The sequence below is a fragment of the Monodelphis domestica genome, chromosome 7, assembly GCF_027887165.1.
Source record: "Monodelphis domestica isolate mMonDom1 chromosome 7, mMonDom1.pri, whole genome shotgun sequence".
Taxonomy (NCBI): Eukaryota; Metazoa; Chordata; class Mammalia; order Didelphimorphia; family Didelphidae; genus Monodelphis; species Monodelphis domestica.
Window position 1 is genome coordinate 40,141,573 of NC_077233.1, and position 20,824 is coordinate 40,162,396.

General features: G+C 32.6%; 1 protein-coding gene across 16 annotated transcripts in view; it reads left to right on the forward strand.

Annotated features, from left to right (window-relative positions):
• The window catches only part of CHL1 (cell adhesion molecule L1 like), a 261,865-nt gene that overhangs the window by 193,492 nt on the left and 47,549 nt on the right, over nt 1-20,824 (forward strand). For all 16 annotated transcript variants that reach the window (XM_007500104.3, XM_007500099.3, XM_007500102.3 and 13 more), the window contains 4 exons: nt 1,613-1,744; nt 8,997-9,140; nt 9,557-9,668; nt 13,913-14,079. In XM_007500104.3, the coding sequence (XP_007500166.1) occupies nt 1,613-1,744; nt 8,997-9,140; nt 9,557-9,668; nt 13,913-14,079 (555 nt within the window). The remainder of the gene's footprint in view (nt 1-1,612; nt 1,745-8,996; nt 9,141-9,556; nt 9,669-13,912; nt 14,080-20,824) is intronic.

Genomic DNA, 20,824 nt, shown 5'->3' on the forward strand with positions numbered 1-20,824 from the left:
GTTCTAAAAATTTGGTGGTTGTGCTACAATAGAGTAGATAGGGATAGACAATAAGAACTATTAGATGGAATGGAACAGGGACAGGAATTAACGTCATCTTCTTTAGCACTGTTAACATGCACTACTCTAGTATTGTGATAAGACCCATTTTGCGTGCCAACTCCTGGAAGCAATAGGTTTTAGAGTTCTGCATTCTGAATAGTAAAAGTTTTATCATGTGTTGCATGAATTAATATTTTACCCACATTTAATGGAATGTTATCATTTGGAAAAGATTGAAATCAAATAACTTGATCAATCAAATAATCAGACTTGTTTCATTCAACTCAAATGTGAAACTAGTAAGACTGATGCTGAATGTAAAATGTCTTTGGGAGTTAAAAATATTTCATGTTGCTTATTTTATAGTTTACCAAAAGCACATCTTCTGAATTCACATTTACAAAGACAAGCCTCTTTTCAACTGGAAAGCAAACAATTAAAGCATCATGCCCACATCCTAGGAGTCAATTGCATTCTCTTGCTCAGAAAGGAATTTACTAGCATTGTTTTCATACCTTTACCTCTCCTGCCATTTCTTTCAGGTTCTTTTTCTTGTGTAAATAATTTTGTCTTAAGTGTTTGTTTTAACAATCCACTGTGCTCTCTTTTATTGTAAAATATAAGTTAAATTTCATAGAAAATAGTAATCCATTAGTGCAGGGGGTGGGAGACATTTTTTAAAAATTATGTGATTTTTTAAAATAAAAACAAATTATTAACACTTTAACTCTTCATTTTCTCTTCCTGACTAGATGATAAAATGTGACAGTATTTCAGTGAAAAAAATAAAACAATTCTAATTCATATTAAGATTTAAAATTTGTGACCTAATTCTAAAGTAGACATAGGGATTGGTCCTGTGATTCCTTTGGTACAGAGAATTACTAGATATGAGTATCAATAAAGTTTGATGTCTGCTGCCAAATAGACAGTATCTCTTATAGAGTTGCTAGCACCCCAGAAGATGGTGGATTATTTAGGGCCACATGGACAATTCTGGTCAGGAATGAGACCTGAATCCAGGATGCCCTGGTTTGGTGACCATTTCTCTGTCAGCCACAGTGGTTTGCGAAAGACAGTAGTTTTTCAGGGAAAAATAAATAAATTGTATAAGATCTGCAATAAAAACCTTTTGATCCCGATTATATTTTTAAGTAAAGATTTTTCCAAGAACACACATCTTGAAACATGTGTCCTGTTTGTCAGACTTCCAGAAGCACAGAATAGCACTAAATGAGTCTACCATCTGACTATTCCACCTCCAGCTCTCCACTGATGAGGAAAGGTATTTCTGGAGCTACGGAAAATGATCTATTTATGTAGTTTAGTAATCTACTTTTGTTCTACTTAATGATCACAAAAAACAATGACAAAATGTTTTGTTAGTAAGATGTCTTCTTTAGCCTACTACTCCTACAGAGTATCATTAAGAAGGGGAAAACAAGAAAAACAAAACCTGCAGAGAAATACTTGATGGAGTCTGCCATCTGCTGGCTGATCATGGAATCTCCAATCCTGTCAATGAATGGCATTTTAAACTTGTTTTCTTGTTTATTTATTCTATCCCCAGAACCTCCTCGCTGGACAAAGAAACCTGAAAGTGCTGTATATAGCATTGGGAGCAACGGAATCCTACTATGTGAAGCTGAAGGAGAACCTGCTCCTGAAATAGAGTGGAAAATTAATGGTTTACCGATTGATAGTGAGTGCTATTAAATTCTCTTCCCTACTGACTGTCATCGAAGTTTATAGCTTAGTGAGGTGAATTGAACTCAGAATGTTAAATCAGATAAATCAGATTTCTAGAGTAGTCCATGTGGGTCTATGCTCATGTTTCCTATTCTAGACCAACGTGAATGATTCTGTTTAATATAGACTCCACCCTCTGACTTTGCTATGTCTCTTGGGAGTGTCATTTTCTCTGGGTACCCAGTTGAAAAAAATCTCCAATATTTGTTTTTACTTCCATTCATTTTACCTTCTGCATTTAATTTAATTTAATTCCCAGATCCTTTTGATTCTGCCCCAAAGTATCTCTTGTATTTCTTTCTTCTGTCTATTTCTCTTGCCGGTTGACTAACCCAAGTTTCCAATATCCTTAGGCTGGGTTATTGAACTTGACTCATTATCACTCCAGTTCTAGTCACTCTCTTCTGAAACTCATCCTTTAATCCAGGACTGGATAAGAAACATACCTTTTTAATGGCTTTCTCTTGTCTATGAACTCTATAGTTGAAGTTGAGAGCAAAAAATATTTTGTTTTTATCATTTGCACCCCTAGCATATTGATTGCTTATTTCCTAGTTTGATTAGCTTTCTGGAGAAAATAATTAATATATCTAAAATATGTTATATGTTAATGTTATGAAATATATAAACTCTTTAGCCTGGCATTCAAGACTTTCCACCATCTAACACTAAACTCACTTCCCAACTTTGTTTTTTCATTTCTCAACACCAGTGACATGGAACCCAAAAAGAAATAGAATACTTGGGACCATATTGCTTAGAAAACTACAAATTAAAACTATCTGTTCTATACTGTATTTTTATTTGTTTTGATGAATATTTTCCAATTATATTTTAAACTCCTTGGGACTCTACACAGTTGATCCTGAGGCTGTATGTTTGATGCCTCTACTCTTCCTAAACTCATGCACAATTTCAGCTTGTGCTTATCACTTGTAAATATTCCAAGCCTTCAACCCTTTATGCTTTACCCCCCACAGAATTTCCTATACTTTGAGTGCCTTGGCTCATCTCCATCCATCAAAATTGTAACCAAGTTTGTAAGCCAAGTTTGAATACCCAATGCAAATGTTATGATTATGGTTTGGGAAGAATTTGTTTATTCATGGCACTTTCCAAAGATTGCACTTTGTTCTTCTTTAATTTGATTTCTGTTTTAATTTTTTTCTACTATATCACTAATTTATATATTGTCTTAGTTATAACTTAAAGATAAGTGTCATGATGTCAGGATTGCAGAGCCTAGTTTCTATCATGTTTTATCACCATTTTTCATTCAGTGTTCTGATCATATTGATGAATAAGAGCATATGGATCAGAATTCATAAACAGGGAGGTACATAACATAGTATTGAACTATGGATAGACTTGATATGTGTATTTATTCAGTTTGAGTTATGTTTATAAAATGTATAGGAAGTACAGCAGATCTAGAACAGAACAAAGAATGGTCTATTCCTTTTAGGAAAAGCAAAAGAAGTTGTTTTTTTTCAAATAATATTAAAATAGAACTTTTTTTAGGTATATTAATTATTATTTCCACAAAACCGATTAGACTAGAAAATAAGCAATCAACAGGGATTACTACATGTCCAACCCAGTACTGAGTGATAGGGGTACAAATGCAAAGAATGAAACCTTCCTTGCTCTCAAGAATCTTACCCTCATTGTGATATGGAGGTCACCTTGAGTTCTTGAAGGCTGCATACAAGTAGAATACACACCTTGAAAGGGATTACCACTCTGCAAAGGATTTGTGGATTATCCATGGTAGACTGACTGTGATTGGTCTACCAAGACTAACCTGTCTAGTTGATATTTAGCACATAGTCATTAGAAGATGGATAATTAATCTTTCACAGTTTTTGCTATGGTGATGTTTGAAGTAAGATTATTATTCTTTGAATGGAGAGACTATGTTGATGAAATAATGGGTCCTGATGTATATTTACTATAATCTTATAGCTGCAAATGGACATTTTTCAGTCAGGTAATCTGTGCTAAGTGCTAAAGATACTCAAAGGAAAAAGACAATCTTTGTCTTCAAGGAGCTTATAATCAAAGGAAGAAGATACCATAAATATAGCTATATATGAAAAGCCTATGTACAAGGTAAATTGGAGATGATTTCATAGAGAAGGCACATAGTAGTTGCTTCTGCTTGATAATTGTTTCCTATCAGAACTATTTATTGATTAATTTTGTCTATTTCTATCTATTATTCTCTATTAGATTATATGATCTTTTAGGGCAGTAATATTATATAAATTTTATAATTCCCTAAGTTTCTAGTATGATGCTCTGCAAATTAAAGATTCTTCAATGAATTATTTTGAAGGAATGAATCCATGAATATATTAATCATATAGTTAGGCAAGAGAGAATAATACTTATTGACTTTAAAGATTAAGTTTTGCAATAGAACATGTCCTAGAACATAATTTTAAATGAGTCACATAAATATATAGCAAACATCCTTCATTTAATGACAACTGGAGCTGGGAAAAAATCATTTCCTGATATTCAAGATGCACCATTGTTTTCATTTAGAAAGATAGACAGAAATATGATGATCTTATATGCTTTTCAGGATAGAAATGACAGTCCATTAAGAGGCATGTCAAGTGGCAAAATAAAATAAAGAAGATATGAACTATTTAGGAAGATGTTATTATCTGACCAAGATTCAAAATAAAAAATAAAATATAACAGCACCTAAAGAAACATCTTCAAAATTCAGTGGTGTCATGCTTTAAACCAACAAAAATAACTTCAAAGATCTTGAACCTGAAGGTCAAAAGGAAGTTTATAAATTTTACAAAGAGGGAATTTTGGACCTTTAAGGGTTAAGTGAGTTTCCCAAAGCCATGTGCATAGTAGGTACTGTAGATGGTTGAGATTCAAACTCATTTCTTCAGACTACATATACTGTCCTCAGTTAAATAAACTTATATAAAAATAATAGAGAATAAATATATGAATATTTAATGCCTTGAAGAATTATAATATAGCATATATTGCACTAAACTTGGCATCATGATGATCAGGGTTCAGAGCTTTCTTCAGACACTGAATATCTGTATGACATTGGAAAATTCATTTACTGTCTCTGAGCCTTGGATATTCTCCTATAAATTAAGGAGGTTGGGCTCAGCCTTCATTAAGATACTTTTTACTTTGAAAATTTAAATCTACAAATTTATAAATTTATATATATATAAATTTAAAAATCTATAACCCTGTGATAATTCTTGAGGCTCACTATTATTGATATTTGGAAACTACTCTAGAATTCACATCCTAAACATCTATTTTACTGGGCCTGAATTTATTTTTGGCCTTTGGTCATTGGTCTTCCCCTCTTAATTTTGAGGCAACTTTAAACATTAACTGACAAAATATAGATTTGAAATACCAAGATATTTGTTTAGCTCACTAACAGTAGGTCTGATATACAGAGGTAATTTACAAGAGTCCAACCTACTAATATACATGTAAGTGTATATATTCATATTCACATATATAAGCAAATGAATATATTTGTGTATATATGTGTGTATTTATCTCTTCATCTTAAGGAAAAATTCTAATAGATTCTATTTTACTGAAAAGACTTAGTGTGGCATAGCATTCTGCAATGTATAGAACAGTATATAAAATAGGAATCTCACAACAGTCCTTGACTTCCTGGAATTTCAGATGAATGAAATAATTAATTGTCAAGGTGAGGAGCTCTAGAAGTTTGGAGGAGGGTGAGAGTTTACTGTGAACTATAGTAATTCTGATAGGAAGTGGAATTTTGCCTGGGACACAAAGGATGGGTTAGCACAGAAACACATAAAAATGGACTGGGACATCATTTGAGGTAAAGGAAACAGCAAGTACAGACATATAAACATAGGAGTACTGGGTTTGCAGAAGGGCAAGAAGTCAGGTTGCTAATTCAACTCAACACAATAAGTATTTATAGTATACCACACAATGTGTTAGGTATTGGGGTTGAAAAAAAATAAATAAAACAGCCCTCATCAAGAAGCATTCATTATTTTATTTATTAATATGTTTGACATTTTTCAAGTGCCTACTATATGAATTCCTTTGTCTCTCTACTAGGAAGAAGATAAATAATAATAATATGTGTTCCCTGAATCAAGGGGCTTAAAATCTAGCAGAGCACAAAAAAAAATAATAGATAAATTTGATGTAAACTATATTATCTTAATTTGGTGATCTCCTTAGCTCCCTGTGTGAATTATCACTCATATCAATACAGATCTGTGTAAACAGTTCTAGTCTCCTTACTGACCCTCAATATCATAACACCAATCACCTACTGAACATTTTAAAACACGATGTATTGGAGAGAGCCATGTTTATCAGGAACAAAGCAAAACTCATTGTCTTCCCCTTCAAATTGAGTCTCTTTGAAATGTCCCTGTTTCTCTTAGATATAACCTTTATTCCAGCCAATTATTAAGTCAGAAAAAAAAGGAACACAATGGAACACTATTAAGTTCTAAAGATATAGATAGGTGAGGCAACATACAAATAACTATATCTATCTATCTATCTATCTATATATATATATATAGATAAATATATACACATAAATATACATATACAGATATATATGTTTGTGTGTATGGTGGTGGTAGTAGTAGTAGTAGTAGTAGTAGTAGTAGTAGTAGTAGTAACTATAGCAGCAGCAGCAGCAGCAGCAACAACAACAACAGCAGTAGATGGAAGATATTTATTCTGAAAGGAAAAGCATTTACAGCTGAGGAGTAATGAGGACTAGAAAAGACCATGTGCAGAAAGGGAAAATTGAGTTGAATTGCAGGATATCATGGAAAACCAAGAGGTGGAGAAGAGAAGCCAGAATATCCTATGTATAGGGTCAGCTAGGGCAAAGTCAAGGATATGGGACATGGAGGAACTGCAGGTAGGTTGATATTATATTTCAAAGTGGAGATATATATATATATATATATATATATATATATATATATATATATATATATATATATATATATTGCTATTGCAATAGTCCAAGAATAGACAAGAATTGATGAGGATCTGAATGAGACTTGTGATTATGAGAGTGGAGAGAGGGGAATATTTATGAAAGATGTCATGAAGGTAGAAATGACAAGATATGACACAGTGTATATTTGGAGTAAGTAAAAGTCAGGAGTGAAAGAAGGCATTGCTGTTGCAGGATTGTATGCTTGGGAGTATGGTGGTTCCTAAAACAGTAAAAGGAAAGTTTAGAAAGGAAGAAAAATGATAGTGAGTTTTATTAGATGCCCATGCCTGACCCAGTTCGAGTTGCCCAAAATTTAGATGGACATATATACCTACAATTAAGGAAAGAGAATAGGCCAGAATATATAGATCTGGAATGATCTTCATAAATATGATAATGGATAACATAAGAATCCATGGGATTGAGATGATATGAGAATTAATAATATTATAATTGGTAGGGATATAGTATAAAGCTAAAGAAAAAGAGTGCCCTGGACAGTCTTGGATGGGTGATGGGGCGGGATACTTATAGTTATAGGGTGTGGCATGAATGAAAATCTAATAAAAGGTAAAGAGATAGAAATCAGACAGACAAGTGAAGGAGAAACAGGGGACAGAGAAGATGGGGAGAACCAGGTAATAACAGTGCCACCAAAACAAAATAAAACAATTCTAGGAAAATGTGAGTATACAAGATGAAAAGGTTATAAATACTGTAGAGAGGTTGAAAAGTATCTGGAGTGAGCACGGGTAATTGAATTTGGCAATTGTAGGATACATGATAATTTGGAATGGACAGTTTTAGTTGAATTATGAGATCAGAAGCCCAATGGTAGAGAGTTAAGATAAGAGACAAGGAGAAGAGTACATGGGGCCTTCTCAAGAAGTTAAATCACAAAAAGAGGACATAATGCTTTAGGGAATGGATAGATCAAGTGATGAGGGTGTTTTGAGGATGAGAGAGATAAGGGTAGTTTGAAGGCAAACGAAATGGAGCCAGAATATAGAGAATCTAATCTAAATGAAATGTAAGGGTCATGGGATTGGAGGTTGTTTTCATTGTTGGTATTACATAATCCTATCACCTGCCACTGACTCTGAAATATCATAGATGCTTAATAAATATTGCCTGATTGACTTTTTCACTGACTGATGATGGACCAAGAGAGTGGACAGAGTACATATTTTCTGGTTGGAGGGCCAGCAATATTAAGAAATGCTAGCTGCTAAGTTTGGAAAGGTGGTTGCATTCTAGAATCTGGTTGGCCTCAAAATGCCATCACAGTTTCAAATTTTATGGAATTAAATTAAGTTCAATTTGAAAAAAGGAACAAAAAGTTTACTATAATAGAGTACAAGGCATAGATTCAAGAATACCTGGGTTCAAATTCCAATCAAAGACTTCCTGTCTGATCTTGGGAAAGCTGGTTAAATTCTATAAGATATACACACATATACATCTATCCATAATATCCCCACATATACTATACATATAGTATATTATGCATGTGCATATGTATATTGATAATATATAATAAACATGAATACATAATAATAAATAAATAATAATAATAATAATAAATAATGAATACATATATAAGCATCTATACATATATACATATTTAATGCACATGCACATATTCTATACCTCTCTCCCTGCATATATGTGTATAAATATATATTTATAAATATCAACAAAGCCTTTATTTATTAGCTACTCTGTGTTAGGTGCTAGAGATACAAACATAATAATGAAACATTTCCTCCTCTCAAAAACCTTACACTGTAGTTTCTATATACAACGGAAGGAGAGCAAAGTGAGATTTTTTAAGCTTGACCCATATAGCTAAATATTAGGTGATGAGAATAATTACAACCAGTAAAGAGTAATATAAGGGGTTTTGAAACATTTTTATAGAAGGGATTGGTGATTTTCTATCTGCTTTATACCTCAAGAGGTACATGAGCCCAACATGAGGAAGGTTTGTTCAAGAAGGCCTTGCCTAAGAGAAGAAAACTGGGATTATGTTAGAATATAAAACAGGCAAGATTTTAATGAGCAAATATTAGGAATTTTCTTATATGCTTTAATAAACTATGTGATAGCATTAATAAATTATCTATGAGTACATAATGCATTATTATTTATCAAATATACATATTTTAATGTCTTTCAGAAGAGCACCCACTGCCTGGTATTGTGTTCTTCCCAGGAGAAATCAGTTTCAGCAATGTTCAGTTGAATCATACTGGTGTGTATCAGTGTGAAGCCACAAATGTACATGGCAAAATTCTTGCCACTGCCAATATCAACGTATTAGGTAAGTGAACTTCTGAAACAGATTCTAGATTTGGAATGCAAGAGGAGGGTTTTGAGGAAAACTTTTATCATCATCAAATTCTTATTTCCTTAATTAGCCTACCTTGCATTTTAATAGCACAAACAAATAATGGGAAAATAATATTCAATACATATTACTTACTTCTTTTCCCATTATCATTGGGTATATGATACCTAAGAAAAACAGATCCTTCCTAATATGTATTCATTTAAATGATGGTTCTGACTGAATATTTTAAAAATGTAGAGATCTAATTTTCATTATGTTCTTTATATTATATTTTATATAATAATATGTGTTATTTGTTAATTATATTACAAATGATGTGATTTTCAAGTATTGTATTTTAACTTTAAAGTTAAAACATAAGATTTGAATTCTGATTTGATTTATAGATATTGCTCCATTGATGCAAACCCCAGATGATGAAGGATATGCTGCTGTGGTTGGTTACAGTGCTTTCTTACTTTGTGAGGTTTTTGCCTCACCTCCTGCGGTGATTACTTGGTAAGGTTTTTTGATTTTTTTTCCATAATAGAGTGAGTTTTGAAGAATATGGTACATTTACCACCCATAGAAGAAATACAATGAAGTGTTTTTCTTATGAACTCTGCTTTAAACTTTAATGATGCCTTAAAAATATTTTATGTAAAACTCAAGAACTGTAGAGAACAGAAAGAAATTAGCTCTTGAAGTTCATAAGCTTTTTTGTCATTCAATCATTTTTTATTTGTTTCCAACTCCTCATGACCTCATTTGTGGTTCTTTTGGCAAAAATATCGGAGGGTTTGACATTTTCTTTTCTGGCTCCTTTTACAGATGAGGAAACTGAGACAAATAAGGTTAAGTGGTTTGCTCAGGGTCACAGATAAGTAAGTGTCTGAGGCCAGATTTGAACTCAGAAGAAGAATTTTCCTGAATTCATTTCTGACATTTGATTCACTGTGCCATTTAGATGCAAAAAAAAATAGTGTTCTGAATAATTCAAAATATGATTTTTAAATTAAAAATAGTTTAAAATAGATTTTAAAAATAGTTTTCTGGGAGTCAATAACTATAGGGGTCCACAGACTTCTTTTGAAAGCTCAGGAGACCCCACTCCATATTGATTTTTTTTACTCGTCATCCTAAAGACATTCTTTATCCACAACAAAGGTATTTAAAGTAACATCATATTAATAAATATAATCTCAAATTTCTCCATTAAATTAATACTCACTACCCCAAAATATATGCATCCTAAGAGGAAAGAATGGACCTGAGTGGAAATCACATTAAGATTATGTATACAAAAAACATGCATGGAGAGGACATTGATGGAAGGGGGTAACACACCTGTGACCCTACAGAACTAAGTACTCTTTACTGGTGCTTTCAGGTTGCCATCTGCTGGGATGGCCCTAAACTTTCGATTATGTTCTTCAGTTCTAAGAAGATAATGAACATTGTATCTATTAGAGAAGATAGATGAGGCTTACCTGCCTCACTTACCTTTAACCACAAACTATAGCCTAGTCACTGTCTCCTTCTATAACCATCAACAACCCCAGCATTTAAATTAAATATTGACTTAAATTAACTTAAAAAAATTTCCAAATAATTTTGAAGAACTATAACAACTGAATTTTAAATTGCAATTTTAAATTTATTTTTTCTTTTTTAATTTTTCTGGCTTTTATATGAATTATTACACAATATACTTCCATATTATTCATTTTTTATAATTGAATTATCTTCTAATACCAAAACCCTAATAAAACAAATCAGATATTTTCATCTGCATTTCTATTCCAACAGTTCTTGTTCTGGAGGTGGATAGCATACTTTTTCATAAATTCCTCAAAGTTGTCCAGGATCATTGTATTGCTATTAATAAAGTATACCACATTTGAGCATTTCACAATATTTCTGTTTATGTGTATAACATTCTCTGGGTTCTGCTATACCATTTCACATAGGTCTTTCCAGTTCTTTCTGAAATCATCCTGTTCATCATTCCTTATTGTATAATATTATTCCATCTCTATCATATACCACATTTTGCTCAGCCATTCCCAGTTGAGGGGTATTCCTTTAGTTTTTATTTCTTTGTCACCACAAAAAGAATAGCTATATTTATTATATTTTATTATTATATATATCAATCATATATTTTTGTACAAATAGGTTCTTTCCTTTTTTTTAATCTCTTTGGAATATAGACCTAGTAGTAGTGGTATTACTGGATCAAAAGGTATGCATTCCTTCTTATCCCTTTAAGAATAATTCCAAATTGCCCTCTGGAAAGATTGGATCAATTCACAACTCCATCAGCAATCCATTAATGTCTCAATTTTACCCCATTCCCTCCAACACTAACTATTTTCCTTTACTGTCTGATAGTGTGAGGTGGTACCTCAGAGTTGGTTTAATTTACATTTCTCTAATCAAGAGAGCTTTAGAAAGTTTTTTTTTTCTTCTGATCATTGATAGCTTTGATTTTTTTCATCTGAAAAATGTCTATTCATATCCTTTAACTATTTATCATTTGGGAATGACTTGAATTCTTGTAAATTTGACTTGGTTCCTTCAATTTTTTTGAGAAAATTTGTTATAATTTTGTTTTGTAAAAATTTTTTTAAAAATTTAATATAATCAAAATAATTTTTTCATATCTTGTATTATTCCCTATATCTTGTTCAGTCATGAATTCTTCCCTTCTCCATAAATATGATATAAACTATTATATGTTCCCCTAATTCACTTATAATATCACTCTTTATGTTTAAATCATATGGCCATTTTGACCTTATATTGGTATAGGGTGTGAGATATTAACCTAATATAATTTTTTCCATATTGTCTTCTAATTTTCCCATCAGTTTTTTGTTAAAAAAAGTTCTTATCCAAAATGCTAGTATCTTTCAGATTGTCACACACTAGATAGTTTAGTAATTTACCCCTAGTCTTTTCCATTGATCCACCCTTCCATTTTTTAGTGGGTACCAGATTGTTTTGATCATTACTCCTTGATAGTATAGTTTAAGGTCTGGTACTGCTAGGCCACAATGAAATTAAATTGTAATTTAAAAAAATAATTCAAATTCTTAGAGTCAGGAGTGAACTTAAAAGTTATTTAGTTTAACTTCTTTATTTTATAATTGAGGAAACCAAGATCCAGACACTTGCAATGGTTTTCTCAAGGTGACATCCCAAGGGTTAGTGGCAGGATTTAAAATTGGGCTTCTTTAGACAAATATCTTTTAGCATAGCAAAATCAAAAACAGTGAGATGCAGCAGGAGCATTATGGCCCTTCTAACTCTAGTTCTTTGTTTTTTGAGTTTTCCTCTGGACTTGTCAGTGTTTCATTCTTTGTACTTGTATCCATAGTACCTAAAACATACTGGACCCATAATAATTTTTAAAAGTTTTAATTAGTTTTTATTGATGTCTTCTCTTTCTCATACCTTCAAAGATATTCCCAGTATCCTTCCCTTCCCCCTCCAATTAGCATCTTCCCATATTACAAATTGATATGTAATAAATTGTTGTTGATTGATTTATTATTCTCGTCAGCATGATCACAAGCTGGATATCAAGCTTCTCTGAAGTATGAAATGGAATGGATATGTTTAAAATCCCCAGGGAATAAGGAACTGAATGTGGAGTTGGGAATACTTGATAAATCTATACACTTTGAGCACATTCCATAACTCTGATGTGATGCCCTAACTCTAATCTCTAAAATAAGAAGATTAGACTCCATGGCTCTTAGAAGCCATTTAAATCTAAATCTATAAGTTTAAAAATCTACGATGCTACAGGCCTATAATAAAGTCACAAGGGGATGGCAATACAGAAAGCCACATCTGGGAATGTTTCAAGAAGCCCTTGATTTCCTAATGAAGTCTGCTAAAATATTCTACTTTTGAAATAAGGACATTCTGTGCTTTCATTGCTCAGCAACTCCAAACTTGGAAGTCTATTTAATCTTATCACATGCAGTCAATGAGTATATTTGATATTCCCAATTATATCTGCACAGATAATTCTATAGTATAGCAATGATTGGGGAGCTCAGTTTTTGGTAATGGCACAAAGGAAATAAATTCCCTCAAGATAAGTTCACCCATATCCTATTGTTATGTTGTTTGGTTTCCTTGGGCTTAAGTCCATAGCAAAAGGATATTTGTTGCTAGACTTGAGGTACACTAACATATTAATTTAAAATTGATTCATTTACCATTTTATTTCATTTGGGTTTCATTTCATACCTGTCACCATAATTAGGTTTAAAAAAATATGGTAAGTGAAACTGAAAGGATTAACTGAACTGTTACTTTAGAACCAACCTCTGCCCTGATGTTTGTGAGAAGTTAATAATGTAATTTGGACAGACAAGTATTGTGTCCATCAACCATTTATAGAAGCTAGAGATTAGAAAAAAGTAATTAGTTTAATTAAGTCATTTGTTCTCTCTGGTCCTCAATCTCATCCTTTTTTCAAGGAAGTGATTGGAATAGATGGTGTTGAAGGAGAGCAGTCCTAAAAAGCTATGGTTCAACATTAGATTAGAGATCAATGCAATTCATTTCAGCAAATATTCATTAGTTTTTAAATTAAAGAAGATAAATGTTCTCAATGTAGAGGTTAAAATAAAATTAAAAAAAAAAAGATCATCTCTCCCTAGTCAAATCTGAGCCAGTTGATTTTTAAGCAATGCAACATTATTTAATTCCTTAAATTAATTCATACTTTTAATAACCAATAGGCAAAGGCCATCAAAAGTTGAAAGACTTGAAGGCTCCCATTATACTACGTATCCAAATGGAACCTTAGAAATCAAAGAAACAACAAAAGAAGATGCTGGCCCATACACTTGCTGGGTGAAGAGTCCTCGTGGAGAGGTGGCAGTCACTGCACATTTGACAATAAGAGGTATTTGGGGCCTTTTATTTTTTTTCCCCAAGAAATTTAATGTGACTAGTATTTAAGTTAAATTCAATTATTATAAGGCCATTCCTATTCCAGCAAATGGCATTCATGAAGAGGTAAATAACTTCAAATAATATTTAATAACTAAAGATGATTTAGAATGTATCATAGATACATTTTCAAGAAAGAACAACAGAGAATGGGACTTTCATATTTATGCTGGGGTTTTCCTCTTTTCTTTGTTATTTTAATTTTCTACATGGAAATTAATCTTCTTGGGGAATATTTACACATGGGCATAATTTGTAAACTGCATGTAGAAACTTCTGAACTTCATTTTATAACAGTATGACCAGTAGGATGGAGAGGATTTCCCATCTCCTCTCACTGAGTTGATTGGTCTTTTTGCCTCTTTTTGTAAGGTCACAGAAATGAATGGGAGAGTCTAGGCCATATGATTAGAATGGTGCCATTTGAGTTAATCAACAGGAAACAAATTGATTAGAGACTTCTTTATAGATCACAAAGAAAAGTTTGGGGCTCTTCATACCATCAGCTTTACTGTTGTTTGGGTTTAGAAATTACTCAAAGAACCCTTTTCACACCCACACAAAAGCATTTAGAGGCCCTTTAGTAATGTCAGGGAAGGAATCCAAGACTGTAATTTCACAGAATGTGTTTGTATTTGTGTGTTTGTGTGTGTGTGTGAGAGAGTTTTGTGTGAATGTGAGTGTGTGTAAATGCTCTTGGTTTCAAAGTGCCCTCTGCTAAAACTGGTTCATCTGATCCTAAAACACTGATTTTTTTTTATACTTTTTCAAACCTCATGAGTTTTTATTTGTTTTTTTTTTTATGTTATAAACTATCTGGAGAAGTTTTGAAACTTTTCTATCAATGTAAAGCACAACATACTGACTGGTGGATCTAGAATTTAGGAACATCCAAATTGAAATTCACCTACACACACTAAATCTGTGACTCTTGTCAAATTATTTAATCTTCATTTGCTAGCATTTTCTCTCCTGTGAAATAGGGACAATGGCAGGACCTTCCTCACAGAATTTTTATGAGGATCAAATGAGATAATATTTGTAAAGCACTTACATAGTGCCTAGTGCAAAATCAGGCATTCTGTAAATACATATGTCCTTCATATACCCCCACATATGTATATATGAATGTTTATATATCTATTGAAATACTCAGATGAATCTGTGATAAGACTGATCTATATTAATTTAAGGTCGCCAAGGAATTCACTTATGTAATTCCTAAATGAAACACTTAAGTCAGCTGCCAAATTTTATGATGTTTTAATTACAACAGGAGGAAGAAAGTATTCAGAGGGAGGGAGAGAGAGAGAAGGAATCCACTCTGGCTCAGACTGAGCCAAAATAGGCATTAAGGCCTTGTATAGCCAAGGCAGGGAAAGGGATCAGTCCTTAAGTGACCAATCTGAAGAAAAGCAGTCTGCGGGGCTCCTCCAACCTCAAGAACCAGCCTGGACTGAACTCTAGCCCTCCTCCCAGGTAGTCCAGAGAATTCCAGAGGCTGTTCTCTACCTCACTTCCTGCATCTCACATGTGCCAATGGTGGTTATAGCTTGACCTAGGACCACCCAGATGTCTGTCCTTCTTTTGCACATGTCTGTTGAAGGCCATATTCTCAAATAATTAAATCTTGAGTTTGCTGCAGCCCTTCCTAATCTTGTTACACTGAGTAGGGTGGAGAATGTAGTTTCCTGACATGATTCTGTTAGTACAAGCATCTCTATTGTTATTGATCAAGATATATCTAACTCTGATCTTCTGGTCTGAATAGGGTGGAGTAGTTTTGAAATTCACAGATCTGATTAATGGTGCAGATCTTGACCCATCCATCCCTATCTATCCACTCTTGAGTCCACCCAGTGTTCTGGAGGAGATTTTGTTTCCTTTTTCCTGTTATGGTAAGGATATTTGTGAGACATTCTGGATAGCCACCTACAGCTTTTTCAGCTTTTTTTTTGCCCTATCATATCTTTTGTGTTTGATTCAATTGTATTTAATGTTTCATGACCACATTTGGAGTTTTCTTGGCAAAGATACTATATTAGCTTTGCCATTTCCTTTTACAGATTATATTACATATAAGGAAACTGAGGCAAACAGTATTATGCAATTTTCCCATGATTACAAAGCTAGTCTCTAGGGGCAGATTTGAACTCAGGTTTTCCCAATATTTGGATCAAAGCTCAATCCACAGTGCCACCTACCATACCTGTACCTCATGATATATTCTAATTTTATTTTTCAAAGTTCCTCACTGGTTTTATGTGGCAGCCTGCCAACACTCTCATATGTCACTCCACCACTCTGTTTGATATTCACTTTTAATTATTTGGAAATAAATTTTGTTGTATGCCTTAGTACCATATGGTAACACTGCTAGAATGTTGGTATTGAAAAGGGTTGCCTTTCTTTTTTTAGGAAGCTTGAAGCCATTAATAGAACTCTGTTAATTCTCAAAGAAGTCTAGCCCTCTTGTCTCTCCTGTTCAGCCACAGACAGGCTCAGGTTTACTATTATTAACTTGTTTTGTCTAATTGTCATTGTTTTTCCTTTCTACTGCTTTCTATACTGCTGACTGCAAACATCTTCAAATTTCTCTGAAGCTTACTTCCTTAAGAACCTTACTTCCGGTCTTCCATCCCATAAGCATCCCCTATATCTCCTATCTTTGTCAGTGAAACTGATTGAAAAAAACAAAAACATCTTCATTTTCTATTTTGACTTTGTCTCGTCTAACTCTCTTCTTAACCCTCTATTATTTGACTTCCAGGCTTATCATCCAGCTGAAACTTCTCATTCCAAAGTTACTGACAAATTCATAAACACCAGTTTGGCCTTTTCTCAATCATTTTTGCACCCTTTTTTGCCCCATTTTTGCTGAATTGTTGATGCCATCCTTCTGTGTAATGTCTCCTCTCTTTTTTTTTTGGGGGGGGTGGGCTTAGTTCTGTCCTGGTTCTCCTATTAGGCTGTCTTCACAATTTCATTTACTGATGTCATCTATGTCTCATTCACTACTTCTGGGTGTAGCCTAAGGCATTGTCCTTATCTATCTTTCTCTATATTCTCTTATTTGGTGACATCATCTATTCCCATGGGTTCAATTATCATCTATATGCAGATAGATGACTCTAAGATTGATTGATATATGCAGTCCTAGTCTCCCTCTAGAGCTCTAGCCCCACATCACCAACTACCTATTTTAATTTTTTAAATTTAATTTTTTATTTATAAATAATAACACATTTCACATAAACTTTCCAAAATTACATAATCCAAATTGTTTTCTTTCCTCCTTTCCTCCCCTCCCCTCCCATGGAGCTGGAAAGCCATTCAAACTGGGTTATATATGTATCATCATACAAAATATATTTCCATGTTAACCAACTGCCTATTTTCTACATTAAGTCTTAGAAACATTGAATACTTGGCATGTCCAAAGGCAGATTCATTATCTTTCTTCTCAAACACTTACTTATTTTACAGTTCACTATTGCTGTCTAGGATACCACTCAGATTTAGGAGATTGATGTCATTCTCCCCACATATATAATTAATTGCCACATCTATCTATCATTTCCTTCATATCTATTCTTTTCTATCCAATCTATCAGCTACCACCTTAGTAGAAACATTTATTGTTACTCTCTTGAATTTTTTAATAACATCTTTTTTTTTACCTTACTAGCTCAAATGTCTTCCTACTGCAATCTATCTTCCATAAAGTTACAAAGATTTTTTCCCAAAGACTGAGGTTGATAATTTCATCCAGGAATACACCAAATTTCAGTGATTCCTTCTTGTCTTTAGGACTGTAGATAAAAATCATCTTAGACATGTAAAGCTCTTCATACCTCATAATCTTTCTCATTTTCTTACACTTTATCTATTTTTCAAATTCTTTGTTACCATCTACTTATTGTTCTTCTCACGTGGGACTTCATCTCCCATTACTCCATCTTTACAATCTGGGCAAAATCAACTTTCTATTTACCATCCCGAAGGAATCTCAGGCATTTCTTCTGTCTCAATTTAAGTGGTTCCTTTTTCATAAAGCTTTTCATGCAACACCACGATCTCCCAGTTCCCAGACTATCCTATGCCCAAATTACTCATTAATTTCCTACATATTATGCTTACAGGAGTATATGTGTCTTCCATGTTAGAATGTAAGCTCTTGATTTGTGAGGATACAATGACCTCTATTGGTCAATGTTGAACAAAGTGCTTGGCAAAAAAAATTATAAATCCTGGTCATCAGTTGATCTATACAATATGCTTATGCAGACAGTAATGTATAATCATATATTTTCTATTGAAACCCATGTTTCAATCTGGCACTAACATGATTAATTAATTTAGGATTTCTGTTGTTAGCCAGTTAGACCAAAGTGGTTTTTGAGTAGTTACCTATCATTATGATTCTGAATTTTAACAAAATCAGTACAATCTGTAGAGAAGAATACTAGATGATTTCAACATCTGCAGAGTAATCTTTTTCAATTTGAACATTGTGCTAGATTTCCTTGATTCCAGTGAGGTATGCTTTTGATGTATATACCTCTCATTTTGGTCTTCTATATGATTATGATAGAAAGTAATTGAACAATGTTAATTCTGTTGTATCTTTCTAGGAATTCTAAATGTTCTTAAAAATTATGGATAAGAGATCATGTACTGAAAAATGACCCTTGAGATAGATTTTATCTACTAAATAAAATCTAATTTTATTTGCACAAATAAAATTATCAACAAAAATAAGGATAATACAATCTTTTATTCTCTACATCTTTTAGTTAATAATGGAAATGATAAAGATATAGTCCATTGCTGAATACTTGTTATGAATGTCTACTAGTAATTTCACCAAAGATATTATTAAAAGGCATATATGCCTCATAAAAATATGTTGGTGGGAGAGTAGGTATCTATGTTAATAAGTGCTGATATGTTTTCCTCAGTTGTATTTTTTGAGGACAATTGAACCATCTAATTTTTTAAATTCATTTGGTGTCTCTGTCTCCTTCAAATATATTGAATATTGCTACATTAGTACTCTCATGTTTGCTTCTTCCCTTGTGTGTTGTCTATTCTGTATGTACTTGATCCAATTAGTCTATTTTTTATATCTTTGTTTTTTTGGATATTGTTTCTTCCCCCTATACATAGTTATTTGGAAATGTTATTTGTATGTTTGGAGTGTTTCACAATTGTTGATGGTAAAGCTATTTGTTCTAGTAATCTTTACAGATATTTTCTGTTTCTTCTCTTTGTAGTATTTATATCTTCATCTTAAATGACCAAAAATGGCTTTACTTAGGTATATCTCTAACCACATTATGTAAAATGCTTTTGTTCTGTGTTTTGCTAACTTCTGAGGTGATACTGCTCACAAGAATCCATCATCCATCTCTGTATGACTTTATAATTTATATTCCAAACCAGTGTTGTTGTTTTTTTGGCTTATATCTCTCTTGCCTTGTCAAGTAAATCAAATGTTTGCAGACTAAGGCACTTTCTAGACTCTTGATCTTCTTGTTGAGGAAATAGATTTATAGTGATTATACTTCAGTATATAATTATTATGATTGAAGTTGTTGTCATTTCTGATATTCATTTCCAATTTGTCATGATTGACTATAGGAAACAGCTAAATGGTAAGAGCGGATGAAATGCTGGGCTTTTAGACCTTAGACACTTACTAGTTGTGCAACCCTGGACAAGCCCTTCAATCTGTTTCTCCATTAAATGAGAGTATCAACACCTTTCAACAACTTCATAGAGTTGTGAGGATCAAGTGAGATAATGTATGTAAATCACTTTCCAAGCATTAATATCTTTAAAAATTCCAGTTTTGGATTAAGTTCTATTTATATACAATATTAAAAAAAATTCTCAATATGGTTTGTTCTTAATTTTTACTAATTCTGATCTTTTCTCTGAAAAATTTGACTGTACATATATAAAAATTATAATGATTATTTTCTGCCATAACTATTTTTTTAATTTTTAACATTTAAAATTTATAATATATATTTATTTATATTATATATAATCTATATATTTATTTTATAACTGTTTTTTCCTTCTCATAATATCTAGTAATTTACAATTCTACCACCTTTTTCCTCTTTTTTATTCCTCACATATTTAAGTGTGGATTTAATTTGTAGGATATTATTCTTGCTAGAATTTATATCTTCCTCCTTGGCAGCTGATATGGGTGCATATGCAAAAGTTCATTTCATTGTTCATCACTGGAAATATAATATGAAAAGAAATATAATCTATGAAATAATATTTCTTCTTGCCTTTGAAAGTATTATAAAATATTATCAGTTTACTTCTAACTGTATCTCTCCAAGGAACACCAGGGAGACCTTTTTCAACTTCTGTATCACTTCAATTTTTCTTTTATTTTGATGGATAGCAAGAAAGTCTAGATTCATATGATTCAGCTCTTCTGGAAATATGTGTCCTTTTTGGACCATTAGAAAAGGATCTCAAATTTAGAGAATGAATTCTCAGATAAATAAGTATAGATGGTTGACAAACTGTACTTTTAGCCCTTGGTTTCTTTATGATCATTCATACACTGTATGTATGTATTCTATTGTATAAGTAGAAGAGAGCTTTACGTATGATACATGGGTTGATTGACCCCCAACATTCTTCACCATGTCATTAGCCTCCTGGCA